Genomic DNA, 17,059 nt, shown 5'->3' with positions numbered 1-17,059 from the left:
AAGCTTAGATGCCTTCTTTTTCAAATAAAGATACCCAGAGAACGAAGAAAAATTCATAATAGGAGTAAATTAGAAAGTTGCTTAAAATTGCATGCTCTATCTGAATCACGAAATATATAATATATTGGGATTAATATATTTGTAACATGCTTTCTGTTTCTAATTCCTTACAGGGTCCTCCAGTGTTCGCTGATTCATTTGTAAGTTGATCAACTGTCTTCTTATTTCTCTAAATTTTCTCAAAGATATAGTAATGGATTGGGGGGTTGATTAAATATTATTTTTGTAATAAGCATAGTAGAAATCCCAATCATACACTAACTGGTATGTTATGTTGCAGAAGCATGAGGATATCAGTGCAGCTTACCAAGCCCTCATGGACTACAGTGGACCGGTACGTGCAATAACCATAGCTAGGTGCCAAATGTTTGTTTGTTCTTGATAATGGTTAGGTGTACAGTATGTAAGAATGTAATGCCTTTCTGTGGACATAAGAACACTGCAGCTACTTTGTATAACTGTTCAATACTAGCATCATTCTTACCAGTTCTAGATAAAGCTACAGATAAAGTTGTGAAATGTTAACTTGAAAGGTCATTGTTTGTATTTTACCTCATAAGTATGGCTGACATACTAGTTGAAGCCACTATTAAAGGAACAGATTTTGTTGTTGTTGTTGTTGTTTAAAAAGATAGATAATCCCTTTATTACCCATTCCCCAGTTTTGCATAACCAAAACGGTTATATTAATACTCTATTTCCCTCTATGATTACCTTGTATCTAAGCCTCTGCAGACTGCCCCAATATCTTAGTGCTATTTACAAACTTGAATTTTAGCCAATTAGTGCTGCTTCAAAAAATAACTCCACATAAATGAGCACAGTGTTAATTATATGACGCACGTGAACTAGCACTGTCTGGCTGTGAAAAGCTAATAAAATGCACTGAGATAAGAGGCGACCTGCAGGAGCTAAGAAATAGGCAGAGATTTAGAGGTTATAAAGAAGTAAAGGGCGATATCTATCTTGTTAAACAATAAAAAAAAATAAGTAGACTGTCCCTTTAATGCTTGACTGTGTCTATGAAAGATTAACGAAAAACAAAATTTATGCTTCCCCAATAAATTCTTTTTTTTGGAATGATGATGGTCCATAGGGCTCCATAACATCTGGGATATAATTCCGCCACTAGGCAGAGGCCAAGAACTCACACAAGAGCTTAAATTCCCTCCCACCTCTCCTCAGTTTAACACATAGCCAAGAAGAGACTAGGAAACAGATAGGTAGGAAAGACAAAAGCAGGGTCTATATAGGTGAAAATTGAAAATGGGCGAGGTCTATGGACCATCATCATTCCGAATGTGTTCGCATTTCAAGGAACCATTGCGCTCACGAGAGACCGCTCCCATAGGCTCCTATGGGAGCCTCGTTCTGATGCCACCAGAGGCATTAGGACTGAATCTATAATGACTCCTAAAAAAGACACCCTTGTAGCAGGATTTAACAAACTCTATGGAATATTGATTCTCCAACCGTGGTCTTGGAGAAAAGATAGTAGCCTTTGAGTATGAGCAATAGCTGGAGGCAGGGAAGGAACATGAACTAATATATCATCCAGATAAGGGGCAATTGAGATCCCTTGAGCTCTGATCACCGCCAACAATGCTCCTAGCACCTTTGTGAAAATATGAAGAACTGTAGCTAGACCAAATGGAAGGGCAACAAACTGGTAGTGTTTGCCGAGGAATGCAAACTTTAAGATTTGATGGTGATCTCTGTGGATAGGGATGTGCAGGTATGCATCCTTTAGGTCTATAGTAGACATGAATTGGCCCTGTTGGATTAAGAGTAAAATTGTACGAATGGTTTACATCCTGAAAGTAGGAACCCTGACAAACTTGTTTAGAGTTTTCAAATCTACAATGGGTCTGAAAATCCCTTCCTTCTTTGGGACAATGAACAGAGTAAAACCCTTGTCTCTGTTATCTTTTAGATCCTGAACACATTGAATATAGGCAGCTGCCTTCACAGGATTTTTGGGGACATGAGACGATCGTCCTCAATGAGACCTGGAGCGAATGCCTATCCTGTACCCCTGGGTCCTGGATTGACTGGAACCAGGCTTCCTGAAAAAGACTCAGTCTGCCCCCTACCAGAACAGAATCTGCTCTGAGGGCCACACCTTAATGCAGATTTTGTATTGGTGTTGGATTTCTTGTTCTTTACCCATGAAGAACCAGGCTTTTAGGCCACCTTGGAGGGTGCAGGCTCTTGAGAAGAGGAGGACTTCTGATCTCCAGAGGAACAAAACATATTATTTGGTCTGTTCTTTCCCTTAGATTTCTTCTTCTGAGGAAGATTAGCTCCTTTCCCACCAGTAACACTTTTATTAATAGAGTCCAAATCAGAACCAAATAGAATCTTCTTCCCTTTGAAGGAAAGTGACATTAACCAATTATTTTTTTTTAAACCACGTATGCTGACCATGATTTTAACCATAATGCTTCTCTTCAATAACTGCCATAGACATGTTCTTGACATCAATCTTGATGATGTCCATTACTGCATCATATATAAAGGTGTTAGCCATTTTAAGGGCTTTAATGCAATTCTGGAAATCCTCAGCAAAGGCATTTTCAGAAACCATTGTGGATAAAGAATCACACCAGAGGGCTACTGCCACAGCCACACAGGTGATAGATACTGCTGATTTAAGCAGAAGACCTGTCTGAAGAAAGAGTTTTCTCAGGAAAGACTCAATTTTGCAGATTATTGGATCCTGGAAAGAGGTGCTATCCTCCATGGGGATGGTAGTGCGTTTGACATCAACCTTGGGTATGGTTTCCCATAAATCCACATTCTTTTCTGGAACCAGGTACATACCTGGAGGAAGGAGCAAATGGAATACTAGGTTTTGTCCATTCTTTGGCTACATAGTCAGAAACCAAATCTGGAACCTGAAATACCTCTTAAAATCTTAGGAGCTTTGAAGAAAACATTTAACTGATTTACTTGCTTCTGCAGGTGTTTCCTCAGAAATACCCAGAGTTCTAAGTACCTTAAGCAATAAAGTGTGAATATGTTCCACATTGTCAAATTCAGGAACAGGGTCCTGTTCACCTGAAGATACTTCCTCATCTGAACTGGATGATTTTGAGTCCTCAGAGTCAGAACTATGAAGCTGGAAAATAATCTGAGGTTGAGGGGAAGGAGTTTGCATGTTCACATCAACAAAAATTAGGTAAATCCCCACATTTGCATTCACGCTCACTTGGCTTGGGGATAGTCACAAAATATTTTGCCATAGCCAGGGGTAGAGTCAGGCTCCCTGAGTAATATATACAGGACATAAATCCCTAGAGGAAGTAGAGGGATGTGGCTGATGCATAAATTGAGGTACACAACTATTAAAAAAGATGATTAACCTGGCACACTGAAACATGTTTGCAAAACAGACACAAAATTGTACAGGGAGAAGTATAAGTAGGACCCTCTTTCATAGTGTTTGACATTGTTTCAGTGGAGACAGATTTACTGGGTTCCATTATGTGCAAAACTCACAAGTATAGCATAGTATTAAATTACACACATACACTGATGAAATAAAATGTTAAAGTGCCCTCTACACTAGCCAATTTACACCCCTGATGCCTGCAAAGTACTTAAAATGGGAAGGAAATTCCTAGGCCTTTTAATGCACTGACTGCTAAAATGCCCCCAAGTGACCCCCTGGCAGCTCCTGCATGGGTACTCATGCCCCTTCAGTGCCAGGATCACAATTTGATGCAGATTTCTTAAGAAGAAAAAAAAAACAGACAGTTGCTTTTAAGGCCTGTTTTTCCCCATCTGCAGCTCCGGAGTGAAGAGAATGTTGAGGGGGTGGGGCTATTGCCCTGAACAGTGTCAGAGCCTCAGAGAGGCCTAAAACTGTAAAGAAAAAAAACAACAAAACATAATAAAGGTTTGAGTTGTAAAAAAAAAAAACACAAACATACCCACAAAGCACTTCCAGTCTGCTGCTTAGGCTAGCCAGATGTTCAGTGAGGGAACCGTTGATTGCTTTGTTAAATTGCTTTCTTAAAGGGCCATAACCTATTTTAAAAAAAATGCTAAAAAGAGAGTCCCAGGCCTGCCAAAAGTTATGTAGAAAAGTTAATTTGCTGTTTTGAGCAAAAATGAGCAGGCTAAGTCCCCTGGCTATGCTGTACCTGTGTCAAAGTACCTTCTAATAGCATATGGGCTGTGTCTGTGCTGTGGTAAGTGGCTTATCTAAAGTTGCACCCCTCCATCGGCTTACCAGTCACCAAACTGCAGCAATATCCAGTGGCCTGACATGGTGGCTAGTCCTGGTAACCATATATTTCAAGGGCAAGCAACAACTTGTTATATTATCCTCTGTTTCTCTTGTTGAACTTTTTTGTTTCCTTTTAATGATCTAAATAAGCATTAGAACAAGGGGGAAAACACAAATGGTTTGACAAAGTATCATCACTGCATGACCACAGGCTTCCAGTGTATCCTTGGTCATGACACAATACCTGGAGTGGACTGGACACCATGTATTCCTTCAATAATACAATGAGATCTATCTCTCGCATAGAAACTCTCAGGGAATTATTCTAAAACATTTCTTTGGAGAGACTTATCTAATGAACAAAGTTTCTAGTGACTTGAAAAGTTGTACCATTTCTGTACCAGCCACCAGAAGTATCATAAGTTATCAGGATATCAATCACATATGGACTTAATGAAAGTCAATCTGGTCTAGTTATAGACAGAACCACTGTCAACTGCTTTATCATGTTGCTGTCCATAGGAAAAGACCAACACATAATAAACAACGATTTTCAAAAACTGCCCGGTGAAACACGGGCACGACATGAGCATTCATCAGTGGAATACTTATTTTACGGTATATTATGGGGAAAAGAAACATGGTTAAATACAGCAAACATGGAATGTTCCTTCTGGAAGATCTGCAATACTTAAAGGGGCATACAAGAAAAAAAAAAGAAAATACGCTAGTGTTAGAAATCTGATCCCCAGAGGAACGAAACTTATTATTTGGTCTGTTCTTTCTTTTAGATTTCTTCTTCTGAGGAAGATTAGCTCCTTTCCCACCAGTAACACTTTTATTAATAGAGTCCAAATCAGAACCAAATAGAATCTTCTTCCCTTTGAAGGAAAGGGACATTAACCAATTTTTTTTTTAAACCACGTATGCTGACCATGATTTTAACCATAATGCTTCTCTTCAATAACTGCCATAGACATGTTCTTGACATCAATCTTGAATGTCCATTACTGCGTCATATATAAAGGTGTTAGCCATTTTAAGGGCTTTAATGCAATTCTGGAAATCCTCAGCAGAGGCATTTTCAGAAACCATTGTGGATAAAGAATCACACCAGAGGGCTACTGCCACGGCCACACAGGTGATAGATACTGCTGATTTAAGCAGAAGACCTGTCAGTGTATGTATTTTATTCTGTATTCAATCTTATATTAATGCTGGCCATCATCATGTCATTTGTTTAATATACCGATAGAGGGCGCTCCTCTCCTTTGGTATAAATAGATGGCCCATAACAGTGTCTGAACATTGCATTAATTTCACTATCCAACAACCCTTGAAAAAGTCCGTCCGGGATCCGGACGAAACGCGTAGGGATACAGTGCTCCTGTGCTCCGGTTACAACATCAGCAATAGCGGTCTAGGAGGCTTAGGCCTGCAGGGGGACGCTCCGGTGCCGGAACCTTTAGTGACGTCAGACGCCGACTCTGTTCGGCGGTCCTTTTCAAAATCTGTTTTGGACATATCTGCCTGAGGATCCGGTCCTGTACTGCGGCTGTGTTGCATACTTGGTGCACGAATTTACTTACTTGAATGTAAGTTGTTATGTTGAATATTTTTACTTGTTGTGACAAATAAATAATTCAAGGCTTCTTGCGCTTCTTGTACTCCTTTGCCCTTTGTCTGAAGAAAGAGTTTTCTCAGGAAAGACTCAATTTTGCAGATTATTGGATCCCGGAAAGAGGTGCTATCCTCCATGGGGATGGTAGTGCGTTTGACATCAACCTTGTTTGAAATCGCCAAATGTAAAGTTCATAGTAATTGAATCTTTAATTAGCATTTTATGGCATAGATCATTTCTGTACAAGTTTAGAGTATCTGGTTAATCAATTGCATTCACAAAGCAATAAAAAATAAAATAATAAAAATCTAGATACTGAAACAGAATGTCTATGTGGTATTCTCCAAGCAGGCTGCAGTTAAAGCTTGAGGGGGAGGATATAAGGAAGAATTTACTTCTACAAGTAGGTGGGGAATAGTTTACACAATACTAAGTTATCATAATATCATACTGTTGTGATAAATCATGAGAGAAAAACATGACATTTGACCAGAGTATATGGTGTAAAAGTCCAAAAAACATAAATTATGCTTACCTGATAATTTCCTTTTCTTCTTATGGAAAGAGTTCACAGCTGCATTCATTACTTTTGGGAAATAAGAACCTGGCCACCAGGAGTAGGCAAAGACACCCCAGCCAAAGGCTTAAATACTCCTCCCATTTCCCTCATCCCCCAGTCATTCTGTCAAGGAACAAGGAACAGTAGAAGAAATATCAGGGTGAAAGGTGCCAGAAGAAAAAAGGACGCCCCACATAAGTTACGGATGGGGAGCTGTAGACTCTTTTCATCAGAAGAAAAGGAAATGATCAGGTAAGCATAATTTATGTTTTTCTTCTTAAATGCTGCATTCATTACTTTTGGGAAAACAATACCCAAGCTATAGAGGACACTGAATGCCAAAACGGGAGGGTACAATAGGCGGCCCATACTGAGGGCACCAGGCCTGAACCTCTACCCAATAAAAAAAAAACGATTCGTCCGAAGCCGAGAAAATATTGAAAGGAAAAGCCCCAAGGACACTGACTCGCAGCTAGTCCAGAATCCAAACTAGAGACCGCAAAACGGACTCGATTGAGCCAACAGTCCTCCAGGAGACAATAAACGGTCTCCCTATCACCTCCGCACAAGCAGAGGACACAAGGAAAAGAAAGGCACTAAGCCTACCCAGCTCCGGAAAACCCTGAGCTAAACAAAGTCCCCGCAGGGAACAATCCATCACCCGGAAACATAGATCCCTAAAAGGAGATCCAACTCACCCTGAGACAAAGGAAGAAGACCCAAAGGTCTCTTATAATTCAGACAGACAGTACACGTATAGGAGTAAGAGCTGCATCTAGATACACTATAAACAGCTTACGCGTACACCTGCAAGGTGTCAAGAGCTGCAACTGGTTTCAAACTGCGAACCTTATGCATGCTAGATACCTATCCTGTACAAGCTGTTGGATCAAGCCCAAAAGGACAAATCCAGAGGCCTAAAAATGAAGGCCAAACCGCTCAACTGTGGTAAGGGGCGTTAAGCCCTCTAACCCTCCACCGCATGGGGGAGGAAAACTCTAAGTTCTGATGAAATCAGATGTCAGAGTGACGCAGTGGAAAACTCCCCTGCCCGGTCATCTATGACTGAAGGCTATAAGGACTGAAACAATCCTTCCCACCTCACAAACCCACAGGTCCTCTCGAATGCTTAGTTGAACATGAAAAACAATGATAACCTGAGCACTCTGCGCTTCTACGAACCAGCCGAGCAGAACAGCGCCACATGTCTGAACAGCCGCAAGACCGAACGAACCCGACAGGACCAGCCTGCACCTAGGGTCGTAACCGGCAAGCTGCCTAAATTCTCCCTCATAGGGAAAAAACATTTTTAACATAGGACTAACATGTCCAAATCAACTTCCGAAGAAGTAAGAAAGAGTATCAATCCCAGAAGGTTCCCGAAGGAAACAAAAACAAATAAAAGACATCCCATCGGATATAAATAAAATATAAGGCAACCCGGAGGTTAACGCCCAAAAAGACACAGGCCTACCCGCAGGACCAGCCAAACGGAGCCTTATCTTTCAAAACTGGGAAAGATCTCAAACAAATGACAATCGGGAGATTACCTCATCCCCACATGTCTAATGATGTGCACCATTCGAATTAGCAGACTGAAAATCCCCGTATCTGGTAACAATAGGGTCATTCAATAACTGTAAAACATGTCTGAGCAATACGCGAAGGCGCGCAATCCTGTAACGTAAGGCACAACACTCAGGGACAGTTACACTCGCAGGGAACTGTAGAGGCCCTCCCCAAGGCAGAAGGCCCGGGACAATAGGGCACAAGCACATTCTCAAATAAACGTCTGGACTCTGCAGACGAACAATCGCCAACATTATGTGGAAGCAAAAATGTGCTGCGACCTCCGGGGGGAACACGCCACTCTGCATGGAGGAATCAGAAACTGGATCACCAGCATGTGTAGAAGTATAAATTGGTAGGGAACTCGCCTCTCGGAGGACAAGACCCCCAGAGGTGGATGGCTCAGCAGTCCCTTGATTCCCCGAGCCCGAGGAACCAGGCGCTCTGAAATGGCATACGGAACAAAACTGGTTGACATGTGTCAACGACGCCAATCCAGATTCGTCACCGGACACAGAATCTGAAATCAAAATAGTCTCAGTATCAGAATCCTCTGTAACTGAATCTGAAATTAGTACAGTCTCAGCATCAGAATCCTCCATAACTGGATAGAGGATATATAAATATGGACTAAAGTAGTAAAAAAAAAAAACCGGCACCTGACACCCCCAATGGCTGGGGCACTCACCACCTCTTATGACCAGACCCCTGCGGACTAGAAAATTTCCTTCGCCACACGGTCGGGAATGCAGAAATGGAAAACGGAACGGAACCACGCCCGAACACAAGGTGAACCGTACAATCCAAAAAAGCACGCCCAACCAAAAGGCTGCGTCACTTCCAAAGGCCTCAATGTTCCAAACCACGAGCCCATAAACATCACACATAAGCAGTTTGAATCACATAACAAACATGTAATAAACCCTTCTGTTCAATAACCCCCCTCAGGAGATATTAACCCTCAATTCCAAGAGACTCACTGAGACCCTTATGATAAGTTAGGTGGTAGCCTCTCGGGAAAACATTCACATTAGAGTACATTGAGAATAAAGTAAAATTAAACGATCTTACCGGAATCTACGCCGTGGAACAGGAACACGGCCTTTCAAGTGTGACGGATAGTAGCATCGCCTCCGCCATGGACTTGAGAGAAGTCTGAGTCAGGATGGTTTCGCAGAAAGACTCTCCTTGCATCTCCGGACTCTAACTTTCATCCAAGCCCTCACTGAGAGACTGACAGGACTACTTAAAACTCCTGTCCCATGCCGAAGAGTACTACCCTCCATAAGAGACAAAAAACAAAAATTTTAAATTCTGACACTTCTCTGTCAACCTCCTGGGACAAAAGGCAAAGAATGACTGGGGGATGAGGGAAGTGGAAGGAGTATTTAAGCCTTTGGCTGGGGTGTCTTTGCCTCCTCCTGGTGGCCAGGTTCTTATTTCCCAAAAGTAATGAATGCAGCTGTGGACTCTTTCCATTTAAGAAGAAAATATCATAGGAAATCCAGACTTATGCAAATGTTTTGATTTAATTAATTTGAAAAATTAATTCCTTACTTCTCACAGAATTAGCAAATTGTATTGTGTTTTGAGCTGTAATGTGGTTTGTATACCAACTCAGTTGTCTCTGAAGACAATGGGTTTCATCATGCACAACCGACGTGAGGATTATTAATGGAGGTGTACAGTGATTTCTCTCCATATATGATAGGATTTAATAATTTAGGACAATCTGAAGCACACTGGGCAGAGCATACATAAGGCCACAGAATAGTGTAGAGAATGTAGTAACGGTATTGTAGTTAAGTATGTGGCCTTATACGTTGAAGAGTTATTTTGGATTGGGTGGGCTGGATGTTTACTAAAAAAAATAAAAATAATCTTAAACCATATAACAATATGTTCTGCCTGCAAAATGATTTGCAATCATGCATTGATTTGAATTTGTAATCCAGCTGCACGTTACGCTGTTCAGGTCTAGTACAAGAGCTGTAATATAGTAGTAGATACCCATGAAAAATGTAGCATACACTCTAAAATTACTTTATGAATATCTTGTTAGTAATCTTTTTTAATACAAAATCTATTAACTTTGCATTCCTTAAAACTATTATATTTTGGTACACCTTTGGACTAAAGATTGCACATTATTATCATGTTCTGCATTGGGCCTTCTGTATTCAAGTTGTTCATTTTGTAGTATATTTTGTAGAAAAGAAAAAATATGAGTTTTCTTTACTTTTTGACAGTCCTATCGGAGTACTGACTTCATGTTAATTGATCACGGAGGAGAAATTTTTAAGACCCTACACTACCTCAGTAGCCTCATACAGAGTATCAAAAACCCACTGGGCACAAGAGACAATCCTGCTCGTATCTGCAGAGATCTGATGAATTGCCAGCAGAAGTTGGGAGATGGTAGGGAGACCTTCTATAATGGCATAAGTCAGTGTACAAAATCATCTTATTGCTGGATAACTCTGTTGACTTTGAATTCTGTCTTCAGGCACTTACTGGATTGATCCCAATGTTGGCTGTTCTTCGGACACTATAGAAGTCACATGCAACTTTACACAGGGTGGTCTGACATGTCTCAAGCCTATCACAGCATCCAAGGTAAGAAGGGGCTAATTTACAATGCTCATTATCAAAATAGTTCATAATAAAATGAACTGCACTCTACCAATCAAAGTAAGTGTGTACAATTTTTTTTTTATCCGTCTTACTAAATTTTAGATAAATAAAGGTAATATTCTAAAAATTCTAACTGTGGATGGATAAGAGCTTAAATGGTTAAGAACAATACAGTTTAATCCCTTAACAACACGGATGTAACCTGTATGTTGTGCATCTTTAAGGGGTTTCCAGCCCTGTAATAGGGATAGTGTCGCCTACAGTGGCCAGACGCACTATTCGGAAATAGCATGGTTCTCGCTGCAGTTGGCAAGAGACACTCTATTTAACATCTAAGTGTAAAAATGCTGAGGTATAGGGTTAATATTTGTTTATTTAAAAGGAACAGTAAAATCAAAATTAAACTTTCATGAGTCACAAAAAGCATACAATTTAGAAAAAAATATATCCAACTATTATCGAATTGGTTTCATACTCTATATCTTTTGTTGATAAGCATACCTAGGTAGGCTCAGGAGCCGTAGTGTACTACTGGGAGCTAGCACATCAACTAAAACAATGTCATGTAATTTAGCTAAATCTAGCAGTGTTTAGTTGCTGACGTAGTTCATTTTGTGAGACAATGCACAAAAGTTACATGTACTGCTTCATTTATTATCTAACACTTACTATGTAAGTAACATTTTTTTGTTTGGTGCAAACGTTTCTGTATTTAAAATGCAGGAAAAAAACATATTGTATCCTTCCCTGATAATGTATTTATTTTATGATGGTGAGAGTCCACAAATCATCACATGTGGGATATATATCCTGTCCACTAGGGGGAGAGGCAAAACTCTACTGCATTCCAGAGCTTTGCACCAACCCAGAATTCTAGGAATTTGAATGGATTTCCAACAAAAATTCCTAGCAGAACATTATGCCAGATACATTCTTTGGACAGTATAGTAGATGCATCTGGTAACAGGCATCCCCTCTAGGATCACGTTTTCAGACAAGCCTTTATCGTTGTTATTATCAGTTTCCAAAGCAGCATGTTCAATTGCCAGGCCATCAAAGCCAGGGTGAGAAGATTTTGATGAAAGAAAGCTCCCTGAAACCAAAGGTCTCTACTAAAAGGAAGACACTACAGAGGGCAAGAGTACACAGAAACTAGGTCTCTAGTTCTGGGAGGCCAAGCCAGCATAATAAGGACCACTGACCTCTGTTCCTGGTTAATTCTGGTTATCACTTTGGATAGCAATACTATGGGAAGAAAGCTGTAAATCAGCTTGGCCGACAAAGGCACCTTTAAGGCACTCACCAGAACCACTTCAGGGCCCCGAAACCTGGCATAAAAGTAGAGAAGCTTGTGGTTCGAATAAGAAACCATAAGGGTTATCTTTGACCTTCCCGAGTGCTTCTCAATCTGGTCAAAAACCTCCTGCATGGATGCATTGATGAATGGGAAAATCTGCCTCCGAACTGTAGACTCAGGAAACATGAATGGCTTGGATTACACTATGAGGAGTCACCTTCCATCTAATGATGTGAACACCTCATTGCTGATTAACTGCAAGTTCCTCCCTGATTATTGACATAAGCCACTGATGTGACATTGTCTGTTTGGAACAGGATGAAAGGTTCCTTGCTATGACTGGGCCAACTCTGTAGAACTCTGAAGTTCCAGAACATTGATAGGTAACCTCACTTTCTGAGTCTGTCGTGACTACTGTCCTGCTTGGTCATCAAAATGAAGCACCATGAAAAGTAAAATAAGTCTACTACAAATCATTGGACTGACTTGTCACTTGATTTAGGGAGAAGTTCTTGTGATCGCCATACCTTTGATGCAGAAGAGACAGTTGCAGAGGCTGCAGATAAAATCTGGAGAAGCAGTCCGCATCTGACATAGCAACCATCAGCTCCACCAACTCCATGCATTGGACCACAATTGGAAATGGACTGTGCTGCAACCTGACACATGCTGAGTAGTTGGGTTTGGAGAGCTCTTTTGTGCACTAATGCACCAGCCTTGTGTGCGTAGCTGAGACAGAAGGGCATCCCTGCGCAAAACCCTCCACCAGAATATTGTCCAGATAAAGAGCCATTGAAATGCTGTGTGTAAGAACCACCATCTGTGATCTTACCTTGAAAGGTTAGAGACAAAAGTCTTCTTTTAGAGACAATATCAGTAGACCAAATCTTTAGTCTTAAGGCACATCTAGCTAAAACAGCCTCTGCAGCATTCTTAGCATAAAGGCAAAACATTTTAGCTGCATCAAAAATAAAGCTATTAGAAACCTTAATCAAGCTTAACTCAATCCTGTATTTCTTCCAAAGAGGTTATTGCACCAAACTCACACAACCGCCAAGTCTTGCAAAGGAAGCAAAGCCTTAAACTTGGCAGAAGGTACAAAGAGCACTCCTGGCTTGTTCCACTCCTTAGACACTAATTCCTGAGACTCAGCAATTGAACCCTCAGCAGCGAAACAGTCTGAATCTATCATTCCCTTTCTATGTTTAGGGGTACTAGAAAAAGTCAAAGTATACATAGGTAACCTCAACGGCTAGAACATATCTGAGCTTTGCTGGAGGAGGCATAGCAGACATAAAGTCAGCCATAACAAAATGTTTATATTCTTTAAATTTATGAAGCAGCTCAATAGAACCCAACGAAGGTCCATACTTGAGATGTGTAATGCAGACATCCCATGACTAGGATTAAAATTATGCTGAGTGCATAAATCACATATCTTAGAGATTTGCAGAGTATGCATAAATATTAGGGGCTTACAGATTCTGCATATCTGCCCTCAGCTGAAGGTCCAGTGACCTGAGCTGCACTAGACTGCTCCATAGATGGTAAAACAGGCACACAGGGGAAACAAGCATGGCACAATATGCACAACTGAATATGTAAAAACCAGTGGGGAGAGAAAATAAAAAGATGACTAGCAGCTAATCTCTGAGATGAAGGAACATGTTTACATTTTTTTAGAGCCAGAATGGGAAGTCCCTCTAGCTTTAGAACTATGAGCAGATTATAATAAAATCCCTGTCCTAGTTTTCTGAGAGGAAATGAGGCAATAACCCCATTCCTTTCCAATGCTGCCATGCAAGCAAGCAGAGCCTGCTTGCATGTGGACGTTTCCAGGAACTCTTGGGTTGGTCAGGTTTGGAAGAGGCCTGAGACCTCTGTTCCTTGTTAGAATGAAATGAACAAAAATTGCTTAATTGGTGACCCTTAGATTTAGACTTTTTGTCCTGCGGGAGGAAGGCACCCTTCATCCCAGTCACAGTGGAGATAATAGAATCTAGACCTGGACCAAACAGCGTCTTCCCCTTAAAGGGCAAGGAAAGAAGCTTGGACTTGGATACTATAACGGCAGACCAAGGATTCCAACCAAAGGGCTCTCCGTGAAAGAACCGCAAAGCCCAATTACTTGACTTTAAGGCATATAATCTGCATAATCGTGTCACAAATAAAGGAATTGGCTGTTTTAAGAGCCTTAATCCTATTCTGGATGTCACCTAGAGAAGTCTCAACAAGAAGCATATCCGATTAAGAGTCACACCAAAAGGTGGCGGCATCAGCGACTGCCACAATACTAACAGCAGGTTGGTTGAAAAGAAGACACATTTGAGAGAAAAGTCTCCAGAGGTACCCCTCTATTTTTTTGTCCATGGGGTCTCTAAAAGATGTACTATTCTCACGGGGGATAGTCGACGTTTAGCCAGCATGGAAATAGCTCCATCCATCTTGGGGATGGAATTCCACAACTCCAAATAAGTCAGGTACCGGAAACATTCTCTTAAAGTTTGCAGAAGGGGAGAACAGAACACCCGGTTTTTCCTATTCCTTGGAAATGATATCCGCCATGCAGGCTGGGACTGGAAAAACGTCTTGAGTCTTAGGAGAGATATCATAAACCCTATCAAGTTTATGGATTTTAGGCTCATCCGAGGACTTATTACCTGGAGCTTCTAAAGTTGATAACACCTCCTTGATAAGGAAACAAAGGTGCCCAAGCTTAAATTTGAATGAAATTTCCGCCAGCTTCGCTTCAGGAATCCATTAGTTTGTCCCCAGACCCTATAGGAGGAACCTAGTTGCCATCTGGTCACCCCTTTCTGTGCCATCTTCAGCTGTGTCCTGCTATAGAAATAAAAGGCATTTACCCTCCAGGGTCACTACTGCAGCCATCCACAGCACTTCATGGTCTGTCAATCTCTCCTCTTCTGACAGGGACCTGAGATAGAAGGAAAGCAGTGTAAGATAACACTGGTTGCCAAATTCAGGCTGGAAGGAAGCAAAGGAAGGTACATTGTAACATACAGAGCTATCATTCACCAATACTCTTACTAAGAGAATTACATTGCTACATACAACCCCAGTCCTATATTGAAGGGAAACTACCCATTAAAGGACTTAAAGGGACAGTCTACACCAGAATTGTTATTGTTTTAAAAGATAGATAATCCCTTTATTACCCATTCCCCAGTTTTGCATAACCAACACAGTTATATTAATATACTTTTAACCTCTGTGATTATCTTGTATCTAAACCTCTGCAAACTGCCCCTTTATTTCAGTTCTTTTGACAGACTTGCAGTTTAGCCAATCAGTGCCTGCTCCCAGATAACTTCACGTGCACGAGCACAGTGTTATCTATATGAAACACGTGAACTAACACCCTCTAGTGGTCAAAAACTGTTAAAATGCATTCTGAAAAGAGGTGGCCTTCAAGGTCTAAGAAATTAGCATATGAACCTCCTAGGTTAAGCTTTCAACTAAGAATACCAAGAAAACAAAGCAAAATTGGTGATAAAAGTAAATTGGAAAATTGTTTAAAATTACATGCTCTATCTAAATCATGAAAGTTTATTTTGGCCTAGACTGTCCCTTTAATCCAATTTTCTTCAGAGTACCATCTTCACCATCCTCCAAGTTACAGTCAAAGAATGGCTGGGGTAGTATGGTAAGCTAGGCAGTTGCTTGGTGGGAACAGAGCTCTGAAAGACTCGGTGTCAGGTAAAGTATTAAACATATGAAACTGTGAAACATGCTTGTTTTCTATTTTGTTTGTTTTCTTATTGAGTGCCTGTCAGGACTATATCCTATATGTTTTATTATAAGTATGGTCTATATATTGTGGCACACTAATCTGTATTGTACAGCGTATATACAGTAAATGTATTTATTGATCTTAAACTGTGTATACTACTGAAAATTTGTAGTGCAAGCCCCAAGCAAAATAAAATAATTTTCTTTAGTGACCAGACAATATTCATAAACTGATCCAGGAATGCCAGATGCTAACTTAAAGGGACACTGAACCCAAATTTTTTCTTTTGTCATTCAGATAGAGCATGCAATTTTAAGCAACTTTCTAATTTACTCCTATTATCAATTTTTCTTCGTTCTCTTGCTATCATTATTTGAAAAAGAAGGCATCTAAGCTTTTTTTTGGTTTCAGTACTCTGGACAGCACTTTTTTATTGGTGGATGAATGTATCCACCAATCAGCAAGGACAACCCAGGTTGTTCACCAAAATGGGCCGGCATCTAAACTTACATTCTTGGATTTCAAATAAAGATACCAAGAGAATGAAGAAAATTTGATAATAGGAGTAAATAAGAAAGTTGCTTAAAATGTCATGCTCAATCTGAATCACAAAAGAAAATCTTTGGGTACAGTGTCCCTTTAAGTGATTTTTGTTGCACTGCTAATTTAATTATATGTTAGCATAAATATTAATATTACTACTCAGGCTAATTGTTTATTTAACCATATGCCTTTCTTACTTGGTTTTATTTCATATTGCTTGAGTTAAAGGTGTCTGTATTTTGAAGATGTAAACTCTGATTTTCCAGAAGATTCTCATGTTCCCTCAAGCTTAATAAAGTAGCTATTCACTTGTAGATTGCTGGCTCTTTTTCTGCTGAATTAGGTGCCTGCAAAGTTGTATACGTTAATGCGGCCTATAATAGTCATTTAAGTTCCTTATTTTATGAATATAGGCTCGATATGGCATTGACAAGGTGTTGGCAAAGAACCTATTTGAGGGAAGGGCTCTTCTATGAAAACTATTAGTTTGAACTCCAAAGATCATAGTCTCCATCTTTATATCTGATATTGGATAGTAATAAGATGTGCATTTGTGCACATCATTCTATAACGAATCAGGAAGAAAGCACAGATCTCGGTGTGTTGCAGTCACAAGAATAATATTCGGCACTGAAAAAAGCTGAATGCGGATTGTGGCTGCTTTCTTCCGGATTTGTTACGGAACAATATGCATGAATTCACATATCTAATAGTAATGATTTAGCCTTATGTTGGTTTAAAGTATATTTTCCGAGGATGTTTGCGTTTGCAGCAATTAAGATTTATTGGCT

At 40.3% G+C, this 17,059-nt stretch overlaps 1 protein-coding gene across 1 annotated transcript in view; it reads left to right on the top strand.

Annotated features, from left to right (window-relative positions):
* The window catches only part of COL27A1 (collagen type XXVII alpha 1 chain), a 591,531-nt gene that overhangs the window by 539,970 nt on the left and 34,502 nt on the right, over positions 1–17,059 (top strand). Inside the window, exons 56-59 of the mRNA XM_053696152.1 lie at positions 174–200; positions 341–394; positions 10,293–10,461; positions 10,550–10,659. Coding sequence (XP_053552127.1) covers positions 174–200; positions 341–394; positions 10,293–10,461; positions 10,550–10,659 — 360 coding nt within the window. The remainder of the gene's footprint in view (positions 1–173; positions 201–340; positions 395–10,292; positions 10,462–10,549; positions 10,660–17,059) is intronic.

The sequence above is a fragment of the Bombina bombina genome, chromosome 12 (genome assembly GCF_027579735.1).
Source record: "Bombina bombina isolate aBomBom1 chromosome 12, aBomBom1.pri, whole genome shotgun sequence".
In the NCBI taxonomy this organism is placed as follows: domain Eukaryota; kingdom Metazoa; phylum Chordata; class Amphibia; order Anura; family Bombinatoridae; genus Bombina; species Bombina bombina.
This window is presented reverse-complemented; position numbering and strand designations above follow the sequence as displayed.